The 19,544-nt window shown below is 39.1% G+C and overlaps 2 protein-coding genes across 3 annotated transcripts; one reads left to right on the top strand and one right to left on the bottom strand.

Annotated features, from left to right (window-relative positions):
- Positions 1-390: 390 nt before the first annotated feature.
- ptpn23a (protein tyrosine phosphatase, non-receptor type 23, a) lies at positions 391-13,411 on the bottom strand. Its single transcript, XM_082149297.1, has 24 exons — positions 13,186-13,411; positions 11,545-11,619; positions 11,273-11,400; positions 11,117-11,193; positions 10,923-10,972; positions 9,211-9,342; positions 9,013-9,093; positions 8,747-8,878; positions 8,605-8,652; positions 8,027-8,142; positions 7,851-7,930; positions 7,319-7,433; positions 6,907-6,972; positions 6,680-6,825; positions 6,194-6,499; positions 5,956-6,110; positions 5,700-5,851; positions 5,409-5,588; positions 2,655-5,268; positions 2,376-2,560; positions 2,178-2,282; positions 1,940-2,078; positions 1,734-1,847; positions 391-1,642 (listed from the first exon to the last, which is right to left on the bottom strand). The coding sequence occupies exons 1-24, from the start codon at positions 13,267-13,269 to the stop codon at positions 1,049-1,051; spliced, it is 5,874 nt and encodes a 1,957-aa protein (XP_082005423.1). The 5' UTR covers positions 13,270-13,411; the 3' UTR covers positions 391-1,048.
- A 151-nt stretch (positions 13,412-13,562) lies between these two features.
- Positions 13,563-19,197, top strand: LOC309483482 (uncharacterized protein). Of its 2 annotated transcripts, none has more exons than XM_082149359.1 (7): positions 13,563-13,928; positions 14,567-14,926; positions 15,043-15,294; positions 15,417-15,504; positions 15,883-15,931; positions 17,160-17,269; positions 17,401-19,197. In XM_082149359.1, exons 1-7 carry the CDS (start codon positions 13,892-13,894, stop codon positions 17,468-17,470), a joined length of 966 nt encoding a protein of 321 aa, XP_082005485.1. In that variant the 5' UTR covers positions 13,563-13,891; the 3' UTR covers positions 17,471-19,197. The 2 variants fall into 2 exon arrangements, with proteins under 2 accessions (XP_082005485.1, XP_082005484.1); XM_082149358.1 differs by having other exon boundaries at positions 15,883-15,973.
- Positions 19,198-19,544: the final 347 nt, after the last annotated feature.

Here is a 19,544-nt window from a genome sequence, read left to right as displayed (position 1 = left end):
AGTGAACACCATGCATTGTCATTGAAATAAAGAAATCATATGAATTACAACATGAGTAAGAACAACAAATGTATGTGATTTCTGCCTAAATAAAATTTAGATTTTAACTTGAATTCAAATCCAGTTTATTCAAGACTGTGAAGGGGCACATGGTGCAGAAGACAGAGAAAAATATTAAATGTAATGTTTGTAAGTGCCTTCCAAAAAGGACTAAAACTATAAAATAATTAAGGCTTTTTTTTGAATAGCCTTCAATGGAGAAAGATGCTCTTTGCAGCCAGATGTAGTTACGGCATCTACCACCAGAGGCAAATGAGACCATGCTAACAAAACCTTGAACCCTTTTCACTCTTTTTTTAAAAGCAATAATCAAAAGACACAAAAGGGTAATGACATTTGTTAAGATTTATTTACACAGTTCAAAGAATAACAAGTTAGAATCAACTCATAAAAATGCTATGATTTCCGAGGCGATTCAGAAATGTAAGTGTTTTAAATATAACGAGTACATCAAGTCATATCAAGTAGTATCTTCGATTTGTCCCTACATATAAGTTGCAGATCACTGTAGCTCAAAGACAGGTGCAGTGACTAATAATATACAACCCACAGCGCAAGCAGCATGTGTACAAAGGGCGAGCAGATAGTCGCTCAATGAGACTGTTAATATGTTTTTTGATAATGACAATAGTAGCTTGGATGTCAGTTTCTATCACGCTATTTCCATTCTCAGTGTTTACATTTTTTGTGTAGAGGCAGATGCCCACTGCAGAAGAACCAAAACTCAGGCACCTTACAGGCAATCACAAACACCATGGCATTAGGAGTGCATGCTAGGAGACAAGACTGGATTTATGGAATGTAACCTGAAACACCAGGATCAGTGCTGGAAAACTGCCAACTGAAAAGACTTATCAGGACACAAGCAAACAGACAGTGATGACGTTCAAGAGGCATGAACATGGACAAGGTGTTACATGGGGTCAGAAACAGTTCATAAGAGGACTGCCTGTGGTGGAGAAGATAAAAGAGAGTTCTGCTGTTTGCTTCAGCTTTTGTTGAGTGTCCAGAGAGGATCCAAACTACTGAGTGGATCATCGCCCTCTGGAGGTCCCTGCAGGCCTTTGCCTTCTTGTGGGTGAAGGAAGCTTTGTTTGTTAATCCTCTGTTTTCCTCGATGGGCACTGTCCAGCGTGAAGGCTTCAGGTGTGAGAGAAGCCAGCAGGTCTAAAGATGAGGAGGTGGGTGGCGAGGGAGCATGAGGCGCAGCTTCAGTGGAAGGGTGATGATTTGAGACAGGGGAGACAGGAGTGGACCCAGGGAACCCATTCCCGTGGCCACCAGGAGGCGAAGGTGACTGCGTCTTGCCTGGAGAAGAAGTGCAAGAGAGGGGGGGACTGATGGAATCAGGCATCGCTTCATAATAAAGAGGGTCCTGAGAAGGCTGAAGTGGCATATTTGTAGGATCTGGTTCCCCTATGCTTGCCACTTCAGAGGCAAAGGGAATCTGGTCTTGGCTGGGCTCTTGTTCATGGTCAATACTGGGAGGTCGAATGCTTAGTTTGGCTACGGTGGCCTGTATGGAGCTAATAGGCATGTCTCCTCCCAGAACAATGTCTTGAGATTCCTGTCGTGAGTATGACTAGAAAGACACACAACATTAGATTAGATTAGATTAGATAACACAGATGTTCGTTTTTTTAAAACAGATAAGCGAGTAAATAAGAGGTTACCTTCAATGCAATGTTGTTTGGGGTCCTAGTGCAAGGGGACATTATGATGCCATGGCGTTGCAGAACCTGCTCTGTATGTTTAAGAACAGCCTCGTAGCAAAATTTTAGGTGAAGCTGTGGAGATTATTTAACAAAAGTACCATTATATTCTATCAATTGAACCTTGAATTGCAAAATGTCAAATCTCACAGTAAGTGAGCAATTACCTTTTCTTGGAGCATGTTCTTCCTCTGCTGCCTCATCTTCCTCACCAGTTGGATCAAGTCAGGTATACCATTGCCAGCCTCAATTTCTTGCAGTGCTGCATATAGCAGACAGAAGGCGCCAGTACGGCCAACACCAGAGCTACAAGAAACAAAATTCTTATACTTTCCTACTTGTGCTTAGCTTTGTCTATTTGTTCAATGTCATTAATAATGTCTGAGGTATGTTGAAATATAGTACCTGCAATGCACCACAACTGGAGTGTGTAGCGGGCGCTGAAGCAGGTAATGTCCATGGACTTCTTGAATGAAACAGATGAGGTTGCTTTTACTTTCTGGAAGGCCCCTTTCCAGAAAAAATAAACCAAAAAACATGAGTGACAACTGTTTCAAGAGGCAGCAATGTTAATAGATCGACTCTGAATATGTATGTCCTCACAGTTCAGGCCATGAAGTAAACTGGAGGTGTGCAACAGTGCGTCTCAGACTCTGGTCCCGATACTGTAGTCCTATCATGCGCTCTATATGAGTTGGAGTGCTCTTCTGGGTGGTCATGGTAAGGGTGATTGGACCCTGAGCAAGTTGTTGGCCTCTCTCTGATGGAAAGTAACGCAACACCTTTTGCTGGGAATAAAAACACATTGCAAAACTTTATAAATATCAACAGCAACTAATATTCTAGAAATCATCAGGAGGACCCTTGCTAAAGCATATTTACCTTCTCCAGTTCTTGCTCAGACACTAGCATGACAATGACAGAAACCTTCTGCTCATAGACCATGAGCCAGAAGTCAGCTGCAGTGCCAGTGAGGGGAGCCTGTGTTGCAATGAGCCGGGGGCAGTATGCAGATAGGTCCTCAATGAAACTGGCATTGACGTAATCGTCTTTACCAGAGCTCAAGACAACACGATTGCAGTCATAAGGCATCACATCTTGATGGCGGTTCTTCATGGTATAGCAACGAGCAATGGCAATAGAGAGCTGGCGAGTATCCTTCTCCTGTTGCTCCTGCAGTTCTTTCCATTGAATATCAAGTTCTGACAGACCTCTCTTCCCTGTTGGGAGCTCTAAGGATTGGACTCTTGTTCGAAACCGTTCTAGCTGTGCACTGAGTTTTGAGACCCTCTCTGGTGCTTGGTAAGGGTCTCCCTGAATGAGTCTCACACCCTCTGCTTTCTTTCTGTAATGTTCCTCCTGAGGGTCAGCTTTGGTGGGTAGTAAGACATTGGCGGTGTCCTTGGTGCCTCCATGCTGGCTCTCAGGGCTTGAGGAAAGCAAGTCATCAGTTCTAGAGTTCTGTCGCTGAAACAAAGTAGAGTCAGGTGGCGCTATGGGACCAGTGGGAGTTGGAGCCTGAACTGAGGACTGCGGCAATGCTGCTCCTCCAACTGGGGTAAGAGCAGGAGATGGTCGCTGGGTGACCATACCAAGGGATGAAGGACCAGGAGAGGGAGAAGGTGATGGGGCAGGAGAAGGTAGCACATGAGACTGTGGTGCTCCTGAGGATGGAGGTATCATGATTTGAGGCCCTGGGGGAGCAGCAGCTACAGGATGCTGCATTGGTCCAGGAGGAACATTTCCACCTTGTGGACCAGAATAAGATATTGGGCCTCCTGGAGGTAGCTGTTGTGGGGCTAAAGGCTGTGAAGTAGGTGGCTGGGATTGAGGTTGCAGAGAGGCCACGGTCTGGTTGGAAACCATAGGAATACCTCCTTGAAAACTCAAAGGTGCAGAGCTAGAAGGAATGGTTGGCTGAGGTTTGTAGATATGTTGAGGGAGTGCTGGAGGACAGGACTGGGGAAGTATTTGAGGATGAGGGTGGTTTTGATGTTGTAAAGGAGTGCTGGGATGCATTTGTACATGTGATGAGTGTGGGCTATGGGGTACCTGAGGTTGAACAGGAACAGTAGCCCTCAGAGGCACTGCTGGGTATGCTGGCTGTTGGTTGGATTGATGAGTAGGGATTATCTGGGACTGGGGGCAGTGAGATAGCGGTTGGGAGACTGCAGGCATTTGTGGGTGAGATGGAGGAGACATGTGAGTGGATGGCGCAAGCATTTGTGGTTGCTGGGGAGGAGGTATCTGCATATGGGGTGCAGGGCCTAAATGATGAGAGGATGGGTGTATCTGAGGGTGAGGAGCATGGGGCAACTGATTGATGATGGGAGGTGTTTGGGTCTGGGAAGCAGGGGGAATCTGTTGATTGACATGTGTTAAGTGTGGCATTGGCATAGAGGGTATTGGTTGGGAGGACGGAGGCATTTGCTGATTAACATGAGCTAAGTGTGGCATTGACATAGGATGGGGGGATTGTTGCATCTGTGGAGGTATGCCTGGATGTGACATCTGGCCCGGGGTGACAGTGTTAACTTGAGGAGGTTGGGAATTCGGAGCAAATGAGACAGGAGAGTAACCCTGATGGGGCTGCACATGGGAAGCTGGAGCTCCAAACTGTCCTTGGATTTGAGGTTGCTGAAAATGTGGTGGTCCTGGTTGTCTTATTTGGGCCATGTACTGTGGGAATTGAGGCTGAGTGTGCTGTGGCCTAGTCGAATGTCTTGGAATTTGTTGAGTTGGTACAGATGGGTAAAATGACTGTGGTTGGCTTTGACCACCTTGTTGAGCAAATACCTGCTGGGGCTGAGTTTGAGACTGTGGATGACGGGCTGGCATTGCTTGTGGAGGATGACCCATGGGAACACCAGGTTGTTGCATGTACTGGACATGGGGTGCCATCTGAGGTGGAGCTGCATACACTGATGACACCGGTTGGTGTTGGCCAGGAGGAGGCATAACTGCCTGGGCAGATGCAGGACTGTAACTAGGAATAGGTGTCTGTACACTATCCACTGTAGTGGTGGAAGGTCGGACTGGAGTCATTTGTGGGATAGGTTGGTTCTGAGAAGATGGAGGGCAGTACCCAGACACAGGTGGTGGTGGAAGGACCTGAGGGTTGGGCATATGTGGGAACTGTTGCTGTGTGAAACTCTGAGGTGGTGGAAAACGGGAGATTTGAGCAAGAACTTCAGGAGGCGGTAAATTTGGTGGAAATCGGGGTTGCGCAAAGAGTAATGCTGAGCTAGCTCCAGGCCAGCGCAGAATTGAGCTAGCAGCGGCCCCGGAATGTGTTGCAGGATGACCAGTTGGTGGAATCGAGAGTTCAGGAGGAAGGCTGCGTAACTCTTCTGGGAGATCTCCACCAAGGGCTAGGATAGCTGCACTCAGTTCTGCCAGTTCAGGGTCTTCGGAGTTGGCAGGATCTACATTTTGGCCTTTCTTCTGGGGGGGCTTTGGGGCAGTGGGTCTTTGGGGAGCCTTTTTCTTTAGCTCTCTGTCACACATTAAGCAGAATCAAATTAATTGGAGGTAATACATCAAACTTTCTATTAAAAATGTTTGACAAACTGTTTTTTTTTTCTATGCAAAGAAATATACATATGTTAATAGATTGGTGAACAAACTCCTAGTTACCTTTCCATAATGGTTTGTCTCTCCTCCTTTCGGGCCTTGCAGACAGTCTTGGCTCTCTCCAATAAGCGAGAGGACTTTGTTTCCAGATCCTCATAGAATTCTTTGCCCTCCTGAGATTTCTTCATTAGGTCTTCATAGGCCTCATAGGAGGCCACAAGCATCTGTACAGTGCTGTTCCATCTAAAAAGTAAATAGACACCGTTTATATACTTAAGAAGTATTCTGATGATGCTACACTTGATAAAGTTTTTGCATGTTTGTCACATTTAAATGTTATCCCTTAAGTCATACTTGTGTTCGGTTTCTGTCAGGCCCTTGCGCACAGTGGCATACTGTACATTAGCCTCTGTCAGTGCCTTCAGGATATTCTCTTGAGCTGCCAGGTTCTGATCAATGTATACTTTCACCTGCTCATACTTCTTAAGCTGCTCCTCAAACAGTTTCTATGAGGGAAAAGTAAGTGAGCAAAGATAAAACTACAATGCAGTGACAGATTTCTAATAAAAACCCTTTAAAAAGAATTGCCACAGTCATGTAAAGCCCATACCTTCATGTCAGCACGTTCAGTTGTGACCAGAGCAGTAGTGATGTCGTCCTGCTGAATGAGGTCTCTAAGCTGCTTCTCCAATGAGCTTCGTTGGTCCCGCATTTCTTGCACTTTACTCAGAATTCTCTTCATAGTCTGGAGACCTGCCATCTCATCTGAAAATCTCAAAAAATTGTAATTCTCATAAACATACATAATGTGATGTTTTTTTTTTATTATGTCGTAACAAAACACCCACCCTCACTAAGTTGAGGTCTCGGCAATGCCTCTCTAAGAGTGTCTAGTGGTCCACCAAGGAGTCTCAGATTGCTGATGTGCAGATTCATGGCCCGATGAAGTTCTGTATTGGTGAAGCTGGCTTTCTCGTGAGCTTCCAAATACTTTTCCAAGTCCCTCCGCAGCTCTGCCAAGGTTGAGGGCCGATCTGGTATAGCCTGCTTCCCAGCAGCCTCTTCTAGTCTTCTTTCCTCTGCCTCATCCTCATCCAACACATCTCGAATCTCCCGCAGAGAGGCTTCCACATCAGTGAACACACCTGAGAGGACTGAGGATGGAGGAAGAAATTAGACATTTTCCTGATGCTTAATTGTATATTTTTAAGAGCTGCTTAATAGCTTGAACTGAGAGGTACAACTAGTTTGAATAATCAAAGCTAAATTAATTAGCTTTAAATACTGGTGCAAAATAAAATAACATGGGGGGACTTCATAAAGACATCACTAACCCTGCATTGATTGGATGAGATTTTTTACAGTGTCTGGTCTCACACTCAACGCAGCACATTTTTCCATCAGCACAGAGGGAAGGGTATTATACATCTCCATATTGTCCACTGACTCTGGATCCAGACCGAGAGAGTCCATGAATTGCCTATAGAAATATAACATTTAGACATTTAGATACATACTGTCTATGTGTTTCATATACAATGTAAAAGCTGTTTGCACTCACTCTAATGTCTCACTCTTGCCATCTATTTTTGCCATAACATCCCGTAGCAGCTTGGCCTTCTCTTCACTGTAAATTTGACAGAAAAAAAGAAGAGTTTTTTTTTGCCCCATACTTGATTCCCATCAAATATAGCACAGGGGAATTAAAATTTATCAGAATGAGGAACTGTAGAATGAGGAATGTTTTACATCTTGGAGGGTTTTATTTTAGTCTTTTGTTTTCAAGTTGTGTGTGTGTGTGTGTGTGTGTGTGTGTGTGTGTGTGTGTGTGTGTGTGTGTGTGTGTGTGTGTGTGTGTGTGTGTGTGTGTGTGTGTGTGTATGTATGTATGTATGTATTTATGTATGTATTTATATATATATATATAAAAAAAAATATATATAGTGAAATAATAGTTAGGACTTGAACCAAACCTGTAAAGAGAGGAGGCCTCGTGGGCAGCCATTGGCACCAGCTTTGAAAAAATGTCTGGGCCAGTGACACTAGGATCTGTTGGGTTTACAGGCAAAGCTTTCACCAATGGGGCACCTGTGATGAAGGCAGGAGAGTGTTAATCCTTAGGACAGCATTTTCTGGTCACTAGCGAAATTCTGCGAGCATTGTCTATTTTCAATAGAGTAGAGATGTATGAAGCACAGCTCACACAGAAGTCACTTTCAAAACAAGCATCTTTCTGTTGGTCAATGCGGTGAATTCACATGACCACCTTGAAAATGAGTGACACTTGCATAGGGAACTCTTTTGCGTTCACATGAAACTCCTGATCACACGGATTTCTATTGGAATAACTGGATTTTGCTTGTGAAATTTCGCCGAGCAACAGTAAATGTGACCGCACCTTTACTGATACTTTTTTTCATGGAAATAAGCACTTATTCTAGTCATGCCATATAACTAATGAATGACACCACCAAAGAGTACAACAACATATGTTAGCCAAAATACCTTTTACTGAGGTCAATGTCTCCAGAGATGGCACAGATTCATGGTAAATGAAGTCATTGTCTTTTTTGGCAGAATTAAATCTAAAATGAGAAGTGACACAAATGTGTTTCCTGTGACTTTTATAAAGAATGAATGATGTTTTTGGTAAGCTGATAATAATAATATTATATGCTTACTTTCCCCCAATGACATCCATGGTAAATTTAAGGGCTTCCTGTACACTGTCTGGCTGACCCTTAGCCATCTTAATTGCTTCACCGAGTTTGTCTATTGAGCTTTGAAGGTAAGCAACCTGTTGAAAAATGTAATTAAGTATTAGAGTTAAAAGATTTGTAAAACAGCTGGTTCATTCTAGGTTCATTTCAAAACCATGCTCTTCCTCTGATTAGTTTCTATATCAGGGATGGGCAACTTCAATCCTGCCCTGCAGAGTTTAGCTCCAACCCTAAACAAACACACCTGAACCAGCTAATCAATGTCTTCGGGATTACTAGAAGGCTAAGCGAGTTTTATCAGTGTTGGAGCTAAACTCTGCAGGACAGTGGATCTCCAGGACCGAGTTTGCCCATCCCTGGTCTATGGTTTCATCTAGAAATGGAAGTAAACAACCAGGAACATTAGTTAGACTGTTCTTCTTAAATAAAAAAAATTAAAAACATCTATAAATGACAAAAGACTAGGATTGAAACTAGTTCTCCATGGCAAAATAGCACAGATGGCACCAACTGAAATTGAAGACAGAAAAAAGTTGTACCCTCTCTCCATACTTCTGCTGCTCTTCGGCCTGTTTCCCCATGTGCAACTGTTGAGAGACAAGAGGATTTAGGGCGACTTAATTAGAAACATGTAAAAAATAAATAAACATGTGACCATCCTGGGTTGAATAGAAGACTCACATGAGCAACTGCAGCAAAGTAGTAAATCTTCATTTGCACTAATTTCTTCCAGTCTTTCTGTATCTTTCCTAACATTGAAACCGTTTCTGAGTTCTCCAGAGCTCTGCAAGCCTCTTTGTAATAGTCCACCACCTGAAGACAAAAAGATTTCATGTCCAGTCAGATGTTAGATTCATACTGCAGCTAGTAACAAACTGCAAAATAAATATTTCCCATGGATGTAGCTTAATTTTAAGGAACTAAATGGTTAAAAAAATAAAAAGTACCTGGGCACTTATCCGTGCAACAAGGAAGCTCTTCCGGTTGTCCAACATAGATTTTTCCAACAGGCACTCTTGGGCCTGACCCTGAAAAGAGCAATTGGTACTTTAGTCCTAATCTACAAAATGCCAAATGAAAAAGATGTATATAACATATATACATATATATGAAAGCAGTTGAGTGAAACTAACACATGATCATACCAGCATGAGGTTGATGTTGAGATTAAGGATCTGGTGACTCATGTCCACACTGAAGTTGTGACTGAAGTGATCGCGCAGGTAGGTAAACACTCCAGCTGAGCACTGAAAGTGTGTGCAAGATACTTTCATTCCCTAACAGTGAGGGGAAGAGTGAGAGTTAGGACCCTAGAAAAAAAATACTTTTACTGCAAATTGTAATAATTAATTGTGAGTTCCAGACCAGTAAAAAATTATTTTAGATGAAATCTCAGACTTTTCCTACTTAGTCACAACCTCGCACAGCACACCCACAGACCGTCCACAATCTGTTCGATGACTATCAGATTTATATTGCTCAAAAAACTCTAAAGCACTTTCTGTGTGTCAGGTAAAAAAACTAAAATGGCTGCAAAGTAGCTAATGTTCCACTGTAAAAATCTGTCCTGAATTCGGAGTGGTTCATTAGCTTTGTTCTGTAAATATGTTATAATTTTACTATTGATAATGTCTTAAAGTCCGCATGAAATGGAAATTCACACTATTTTCTAAATGCATCTTACGGATCTTATTGTGAGCATTTCATCCATGCATAGGTTTAATTTTTAACAAACAATTTTTTACCTCAAAATGTTCAATCAAAATTTCATATGACTTGCCAAACTTCTAAAACTTTAGATGTATTGACTTCATGCCGCACTGCGCAGACAGTTTATTAGTCCCTGAACTGAACAGACCGATCGGCGAGAGTTGCTGCTTGCAGTCGAGGGTCGGAATTGAAAACGGAGCCGTCAAGTCAGACACTTTCTGCTTCCCGTAGTGACGCTTGAGTGGTGTTTGCATACTTTTTCACAGACCAAGTGGATTAGATGCAATATTTGTCAAATCCACAGATATTTCAGACGTTTTCATGAAGCAACAGAAATCTTGTTAATGTACTGCTTAATACAGCACCATCTGTACATGAATAAAGTTCAACATTAGCCTATACTATTTAAATACCAATAAAGTAGGTATATATATTTTTTATCAGTTTTATTTTGATAAAACATGGTAACATGAAAAGAGCTTTTACTGTTATAAAAACATGGATTTGTGAGCATTAGCGGAACTGAAGATGTCAGAATAAACACGAAACACACGTCATTGTTGTCATCAGTGAATCCGGCCAATCGTGGAACAGCGGTGTCGTCATCAGAGCTTGTCCAGTCACTCTGAAGAATCTGGCGTCAACGCTGTCTGAAGTCGGACAAAATTTGTAACCGGCATGCACTGCTTCAAGTCAGACACTGATTGGTCTGCGAAGCATGAAGACGAACACTCTCATTTAAGTCTGCTTAAACCCGAGCCCTTTCTAGCAATCAACTGCAAGCTCGCATTCCAATCTGCCTCTGTCCAATCAGCAATCGGTGAATAGAAACAATCACACATACTAATTTTTTTTTCTTTTTCAATAATCTCATTCGGATGTACCTCACAATTCGGAAGTAAATATCCGTCGCTACTTCCGTTACATCGCAATTTTAACAACACACCAAAGTTTGAATTTTCAAAAAAAAAACAAAAAACATAAATATGTTTGTTATTTGTGAAGAAGTGCTGAAATATTATAGAAATAAATAATCTCTCAGCCTGACGATGTGAATATTTCAGAGTTGAACCAGCAATTGGTATGGCGCACACACTGCATTAAAATCACATGACATTTAAATGATTCCTACTGTAGTTCAGCTCACCTCTTCAGACACCCTGTTGTCCATGGCTCCCAACATTGAATGGAGTGCTCCTGCAGCATGGGAAACATGACTTGAATCATGAAACAGGCCTGATCTTGAACAATACCCTCTTCTCAACGACACACTCGTTATTTATCGCAGACAATGCAGTCATTGACTAGAGGAATAATACGTATCAGTCTAGTACTACTCACCCAAATTATAAAGGATGCAGGCCTGCTCGTAGCAGATGTCATCATGGGTCACTGTCTTTCCAGAAAATATCTCTGTCCTATATATTAAACAAAAAAAGTGTAAGGGGAAGCCGAAAGGCAAGCACACATGTAAGATGGCTGGTTTGGAGCCCTCACCAGGAGATAGGGACAGCAGCTTCCTGCCCAAATCCCAGAGGCACACGACTCTGAATATAATGCAGCTGCCCGAAGTACTTCCTTAAGGTACTGCAGCCCTCAAAGTCACGTGTGACATTCACAGCACTCTAGAAAGACGAGACAATGCAGAGAATGTAGAAAAGGTATGACCATAGACTTCACGTATACCTGTTGCTGAACTGGTTGAGCATGGTGATAGCAAAGCCAAGATAGATTTTCAGGGAAGACACATAATGATTAAAAAGACTCACCTGTCTGAGCTGCTCCAGTTTCTTCAACTGCTCATTATAATTGTCAGGATTTTCCCCATAGTTCTTCAGTATGAACTGAGAAAAGGGAAAAAGAAGTTTGTTACAGAGTTACAGCTCAGCAGACAAAGATTGGTAATGGTAAAAGATTACACAAAAAAAAGCAAAACATCTATTTGGCCATTCAATAAAAAAAAAAAAAAAAATTATTATTAATACTAAAACTGTATACTAATTACTAATACTAAATACTAATAATAAAATTATTATTAATACTAAAACTGTGATTTTTTTTCAGGATAAAAGGAAAAATCCAAGAAAAAAGAAAATATGTACTGGTGATTGAAAGAAACAAGCAAAGAAGTATTCTGATCTTTTTGGCCACTAACAATTCAATACAATACACATAAAACATAAAAATAAAAATTTAAAATTATTTTACAAAATTCTGGACCAGCAGTTCCTCTGCTTCACTAAAATATCATAGTTCTGTCATTTTGTTTGCATGCAACACTATCAATAATTACCATGCATAAACATAAACAACCACCTTTAGCAACCCGAACCTGCCATTCATCCTTTGGCCTAGTTTGTTAGGAATGGATCTGATAACTAATATAACACAAGCTAATAAAAATGCCTGACTGCTGGGAAGAGGTGGAGGATAAGGAAGCATGTTTTTTGTGTGTGTGTGTGTGTGTGTGTGTGTGTGTGTGTGTGTGTGTGTGTGTGTGTGTGTGTGTGTAGTTTGATACATTAATATAAACATTAAATACAGAATAACACAGAAAAAAATTATCCTAATGTATCCTCAAGGACGGACTCTGCAGTAATAATAATAAATGATTATACACAGAAAACATACAAACACAACTCATTTCCATTCCATTGCCAAACATGCCATTCCAACTCATAACTCAACATGGCAGTGTTTAGGTTGGTGAGTGACCAAATAAAAAAATAGGTTCTGATGCTTGATTTGTTAAAATAACCGATTAGGAAGCATATCAGCACTATTTTGCTTGAATTAAAAAAATGTGTTTTTCAAAACCCATATGACTTTCTTTTTCAGTGGAACATGAAATTAGTCATTTGTAGTATATAATGTCTGTTCTTTATTTTTATAAAATAAAAGTGAATGGTGACCACAGTTGTCAAGAAATATTTGAATGCCTCTGTACGTTTCACACAGAAAGCTATAATATGTCTCCAGAAGATTCGAGATAAAGCCCAAGAGTTGACCATTACTATGACGCTCTCATGTCATTAAGTGTTGGACAGTACCAGTCCCCATCCACTTCCATTGTATGGAAAATATCGATATGAAGATTCTATAAAAAGTTAACATATCATTTTGTGTTCTCAAAAGACATAAAGACACACGATTTGGAATGACATCTAAGTAAATCATAATAAATAAATAGAAGTAAATAATGACAGGCTTATTTTGGTAAATTAGATTTTTGGTTGAACTGTTTCTTTAAGAAAACACAGAATAGCTCAAGCTCTGAAAAACAGGGCACAGGGTTAAAACTTTAATTTTGTGGCAGATTACATGCATAAAACATGCTGTTTTGTTTATTTTCGATGTGTAAGAGCAATGACAGTAGTGTGTGATTTGAACAGGCCTGCTTGGTCCCTCACCTGTTTGACAGTCGGGCTGAACTGAAACTCTCCAGCCTCCTTTAGATCCAGCCAAATCATCGGCATTCGCGGCACGGCTTCCATCGCAGCCGCCGATTTCGCTGAGCCGACTAAAGTAGAATAGTATTATAGCGTTCAAGTACTTGGAAAAAAATCCTGCGAAAGTATTATTTTGAATTTTACAGCTCTGAACGACTGTGTCATGTCCCCATTTACATCCATACAGGAAGCGATTGCAGCCTCAGGAAGTGACGTCATGCGATCTGAATTCTGACTCTGGGAAATGTGGTTCTGTGTTTTCGTGTCATGATGACAAAGAAAGTACAGATTGAAAGGATACCGTGTCGAAATTTGAATTAAAAGTCAAAAATATCTAGCCAGAACTTACATTTACACAATTTCTACATACTCATTTACTTGAGAAAATAAGTAAAGATTTAAAGATAAAATGTTTTCCCTTATAGCTTTGGAAGATCGATAGATGGCAAATAATGTTAGAAACTTTAGAGACGACTTCTAAGATAATTTTCAATCTCTTACTTGCCTTTTTTTTGGTCCTTATGTGAGACCATCATCAGTAGCCTAATAAGGGTGAGAAGGAAATGCCAGTGTTGTTCTGTGCAACTTCTTCTTTCATTCAGTCCTTTTTCATAGAGAGACAAAAAAGCATCTTCTGTAAGCCAAATAACAGAAACAGTGAAGAGAAATGCTACAAATTATTATAGGCCTACTTTTCCTGCCTGGTAAGAAAATATTTTCTTAAGTCTTAAGTACATTTTGTCAGTTGTTTATTCCTAATTAACTGATTTAATTGATTTCAGATTGCAATAAACTGAATAGTTATTAATTGATATATTTATAATATTTATACCTTGAGGCAATCTATTATAGATATTTTAATCGATTGTGACATTTTTAAATAAATAATTTACTGAATCAATATGCAGTAATAAGAGATCCAAATCTCTGAGGCCACTAAAAATGTGTCTATTTTGTGTTCTTCTAGTTTTATACTGAAAGGCTGAACAGAAAAATATTCAGAATTTCTTACTGTAATATCTGTTATATATGGAGTTCACATTTGCTTGTTTGATTAGTGACATAAATAGTGCAAAATCTTAAATATTTCTTATTTATGTATGCCATAACTTTTCTTATTTTACTTTTTTTTATTCTAAAACTTTGTTTAAATGAAAAAATAAAAAATACATCCTAAATATTCAATGTGGACTCAGACCTTTGGATCCCACTGTATCTCTAGTACTGATTCATTATGTAAATTATTTCTTAAAAAACAATATCTATAATAGTTTAAGATATATTTTAACTATACATTTTAATCTACAAATTCTCTAATTAAATAAAGTGTTTTGTGCTCCAGGTGTTCTCAGTAATAATGAGTGGAATGTGATTTATCCTCATCCGATCTGTGCTGTGAGAGGATCCAGTGTCACTATTGCCTGTTCATTTAAATATCCACCTGCGCGAGTGCAGCGAGTGTTATGGTGTTCAATGAGATCAAACTATGGTCTCTGTCAAAATAAACAATATGTTTTTGACAGTGATGATGCCAAAAATAATCAAAGAAACTTTCAATACATTGGAGATAAAACATCAGATTGTTCTCTTTTGATCAGTAATATTAATCAAACACATTCTGGAGAGTATAAATTCCAATTTATAACCTGTTTGCAAGAATGTAAATGGACAGGTGATCCTGGAGTGGAAATTTCAGTACACGGTAAATATAAAGGGTTTATTCTGGAAAAAATTACTTGATGCTTTTGTTGTTGCTGTTTTGTTTTCTAAAAGAATCCCTCAATTTCATTATGGGCTATTTCTCTTGTTTTCTGATAGATTTAAAGGTGTTAATGACCAGATCGAGAGACAGTGGAAGCATAATAGTAGGAGACTCTTTAAATCTGACATGCACACTCGACTGCCCTCATTTAGATGAAGTTCAGTGGTTTAAGAATGATGAACCGATGAAACATTCAGACCCCATCCTCACCTTCAGCAGTGTCACTACTAAAGACTCTGGGAATTACTCTTGTTCTTTGAGGAACTTTAAAACAACTGTATCTGAAGAATTTAGAATTTACATTGAAGGTTGGTTGAACTGGTAAAAATGTTATACATATTTTCATTTTAACGATTATATTCATATTTGGAAAATGACAGATTTGTACATACTTTAAAGTAAATGATATCTATCCCTTTGTCCTCAATAGATGTTGCTGGGTCTCCAACAGTTCTGATTATTGTCGTGTCTTTAATCTCACTTGGTTTCATTATTGCTGCTGTGATGCTTATAAGAAGGTAGGACTTTTTGTATTGTTTCTACTGGCACACACCAATGTATTATAACTCTTTCAGTCAGTCTGAATGAAACATTGACCTTGCACAATTCAGAAAACACATAAGAAAAAACAATTATTTTGAAAGTGCATTTTGTGTTGCTGCCAGAGAGTTTTATGTTGGCGAGGGCGAGTGACTGAGGCTTGTGACACAAAGACTGCATATATAGCCAAAAGAAATTACTATTCAGTTCACAAACCTGTTTGTTTGTTTTTTGTTCATTTATTTGTTAATTAGTTTTGAATATTTTCTCAGAATCAAACCCCTTTTCTGAAATCATCCATCTTATCAGCTTAACTGTGCAATTTAATGCATGTCTGTCACATTTACTTTTTACAGGAAAGCAGAAACTCGCGGCAAACCAAAGGAGGAAGGAGAAGAAAACCAGGTTTCTCAGTACAGCACTCACCAAACAACTGTGAAGATATCTGTAAAAATAATAATAATAATAATAATAACAAACAATACATTTATGATGTTTTCAAATTTAGCATTATGTTCAAAATCTTCAAAACAAGTAAAAGAGAAATCAAAGACATAAACTCTTTCCTTACTCCCTCAAGTTTGAAACTGAATGTGTGCATGTGTGTCATCCCTGTGATGGACCGGCCATCTGTCCAGGGTGTTTCCCTGACTATGACCCGAGGCGCTGGGATAACCGGGACAAAAATAGACTAAAAACAGCATACCTGGGTCAGCTTTCAGCTGAAATTGCAAATAGTTGTATTTGGAATAATCATTATTATTATCATTATTGTAAATATATAGATACGTTTTTTTTATTTCCATATCACTGCAGAAATGCACAGAGTTTACCATTATTCTGATTTGAATGTGTTATCGGTTTTGAAAGCAGAATGTTAGCATTTGAAAAATGTGCTGCAAATACAGTGTTTTGCAGATGGTGAAGTATGAATGACAAAATGACAAAAATGTGGAAAATGTTCTCATTTAATGCATTTCGTGTGAAAGCACTGAACAATTATTCACAGTTTGGTCCGCATAGACTTCTGTTTCGCTGAATGTGTGAAGAGTTTTGAACATGTGTTGACCGACCAATCCGATGACTGATGCTTGTCAGCAATTGAAAAAAACTGTTCTGTTGCAAATTGCGGTCTTATTCAGTTTTGTATATTATGTTAGGTTTTTAACTTAAGTTTAACAGTTTTGAAAAGAGTATGTAAACATGTGCAAAGTGGCCTGTAGAGTTTTGGTAGTGAGTAAGTGAGAAAAGAATACCTTTAATTTAAAATGTAGTCAGTCAGTGAATACATTCTGTGCCAAAGCAATCCACAGTTTAGCTCACAGACTGCTGTTGTGATCACTGTGTGATGAGTTTTGAAAATTTGACGCAAGTATTGAGAAATGTGTCCTAGCGATTATAAAAAACTGTAAACTGAAAGACTAACACCAGATGCCTGGTGCTACATCCAATAGGTGCCACATCTAATAGTTTTGATTGCATTTCATATTTTAGATTCAAAATGTGGTAGTGTTTGAAAAATATGTTGAAGAGTTTTGAAAAAGTAGGTGACCTAGCAATTGTGGGAGAAAAACTGTAAATGCAATAAAAGATGACAGTTAAAGACATGTTCTGTGCCATCTTCTTGCTGTAGGCTGAAACCGAGGCACGCATAGTCTCCACAAACCTAGAGGAAGCCGAGGATGTTCTGCAGGAAGTGCAATATGAATCTGTCAACATTCATCCCAAAGAACTCCTTCAAATGTGAGCATTCAAGAGACACATCACTAAAATTCCGTGCTGTACTTACATTTAGTAATCTGACCATTAGTTATGAAGATGATGCAACATGTTTAATCATATTTGACTGTTAATATTGATATCTTTATTTCTAGGTCTGCCAACACAGCGCAGGAGAATGATTCAGCCATCTACAGCACAGTGGTCTTATACTTTCAGCAGTGAAGATACAGATGTGTGTGAGTGAGTGAGTGAGTGAGGCCCTGTTACACCTGGTATTAAGATGCGGTTTGGTCGATCGGATCACAAGTAGAGAGATTTTTTTTCTGTTTACACCTGAAGCCTATACCATGAAGTCAGTTTAGATGGATAGCCAGGTATGTTTCAGTTTAGTTTGTGCTAAGTCTGGGTTTTAGGCACCATGAAAGTGTGTTGTTGTTCAGGAGTGGTGAGAAAACATTGTGCTTGCTTGGTACATTTTTTGTCTTCAAACCAAACTTGGGTCTTCAGCTAACAAAGTTTAAATCGCATCTGGCTAGCACGCTTCCTATAATGTTTACACATCAGGTCAGTAGGCGGAGAGTATGCGGCCTTTTGTGGCTGTTCGAATGCATTCGACCACATGAGCGTCTACACAACAAAAGCAATCCAATCAAATGTACTTTTGTTTACCTCGGGAAAGTGTACAAGCTTAACGTTTTAGATCCCGTTTACACCCTCATTTAGCGTCGTCCAATTGTGATCGGATTGACGAAAACGCTTCTTAAAATCACCAGGTGTAAACAGGGCCTCAGACTGCAGGTAAATCTGCAGTTTTTTCTTTTTTTTCACAAATCAGATCTTTTCAGGCAGACTGTCTGCACTATTACAGTTTTATTCAAATTGCTTAGACACTAAAAGTGGAACCTTTCACTCATGTACCGAATCTTCAGACCAAGTCTGCAAAACTACAAGCATATTATACGCTTTAAACTCAGTTTGCAATTGAAAAACAAACTTTTTCCAAAACTCTAAACACAGTTCTATACATTAGACACATCATTCACATATGTATATGTATACACTACCGGTCAAAAGTTTTAGATCGGTACGATTCTTAATGTTTTTAAAAGAAGTCTCTTCTGCTCACCAAGGCTGCATTTATTTGATAAAAAAACAACAAAAAAAACCCATTAATATTGTGAAATACTATGACAATGTAAAATGACTGTTTTCTATTTTAATATATTTTAAAGTGTAATTTATTCCTCAGATGAAAGCTGAATTTTCAGCATCATTACATCTTCAGTGTCACATGATCCTTCAGAAATCATTCTAATATGATGATTTTATCCTAAAAATCAATCTTTCAATGTTGAAAACAATAGAAAGTTCAAAAGAACAGCATTTATTTAAAATAGAATATTTTTTAACATTAAAAATGTCTTTACTGTAACTTTTGATCAATTTAACTCACGCTTGATGAATAAAAGTATTGATTTCTTTTATTTATTTCCCCCAAAAAATAAAATAAAAATTCTTACTGACCCCAAACTTTTGAGCAGTAGTGTTTAATGTTACAAAAGCTTTAGATTTCAGATAAATGCTGTTCTTTTGAACTTTCTATTCATCAAAGAATCCTGAAATAAAAATGTAAAAAACTGTTTTCAACATTGATAATAATCATGTGTTTCTTGAGCATCAAATCATCATAGAATGATTTCTGAAGGATCATGTGACACTGAAGACTGGAGTAATGATGCTGAAAATTCAGCTTTGATCACAGGAATAAATGACACTTTACTGTATATTACATACAAAATAACTGTTTTAAATTGTAATAATATTTCACAATATTATTATTATTATTTGTATTTTTAATCAAATAAATACAGCCTTGATGAGCAGAAGAGACTTTTTAAAAAACATTATAAATCTTACCGATCTAAAACTTTTGACTGGTAGTGTATACACACACACACTCACACACACTCACACACACACACACACACACACACACACACACACACACACACACACACACACACACACACACACACACACACACACACACACGTATGTACGTACACACGTGTCACAGCCCCAATCATCGGTCAATCACCAGCACTCCCTCATCAATTTATATGCCCCGTTCACCTTTCACTCTTTGTCTGGTCTTGTCGCAGTATACACTGCTTTATGGCACTCTACTCTACTCTACTCTACTCTACTCTCTACTCTACTCTACTCTACTCTACTCTACTCTACTCTACTCTACTCTACTCTAACTTAGTTATACGATAACCAGTAAACAACAGTT

The sequence above is a fragment of the Leuciscus leuciscus genome (genome assembly GCF_965113295.1).
Source record: "Leuciscus leuciscus genome assembly, chromosome: 20".
NCBI classification, from domain to species: domain Eukaryota; kingdom Metazoa; phylum Chordata; class Actinopteri; order Cypriniformes; family Leuciscidae; genus Leuciscus; species Leuciscus leuciscus.
This window is presented reverse-complemented; position numbering and strand designations above follow the sequence as displayed.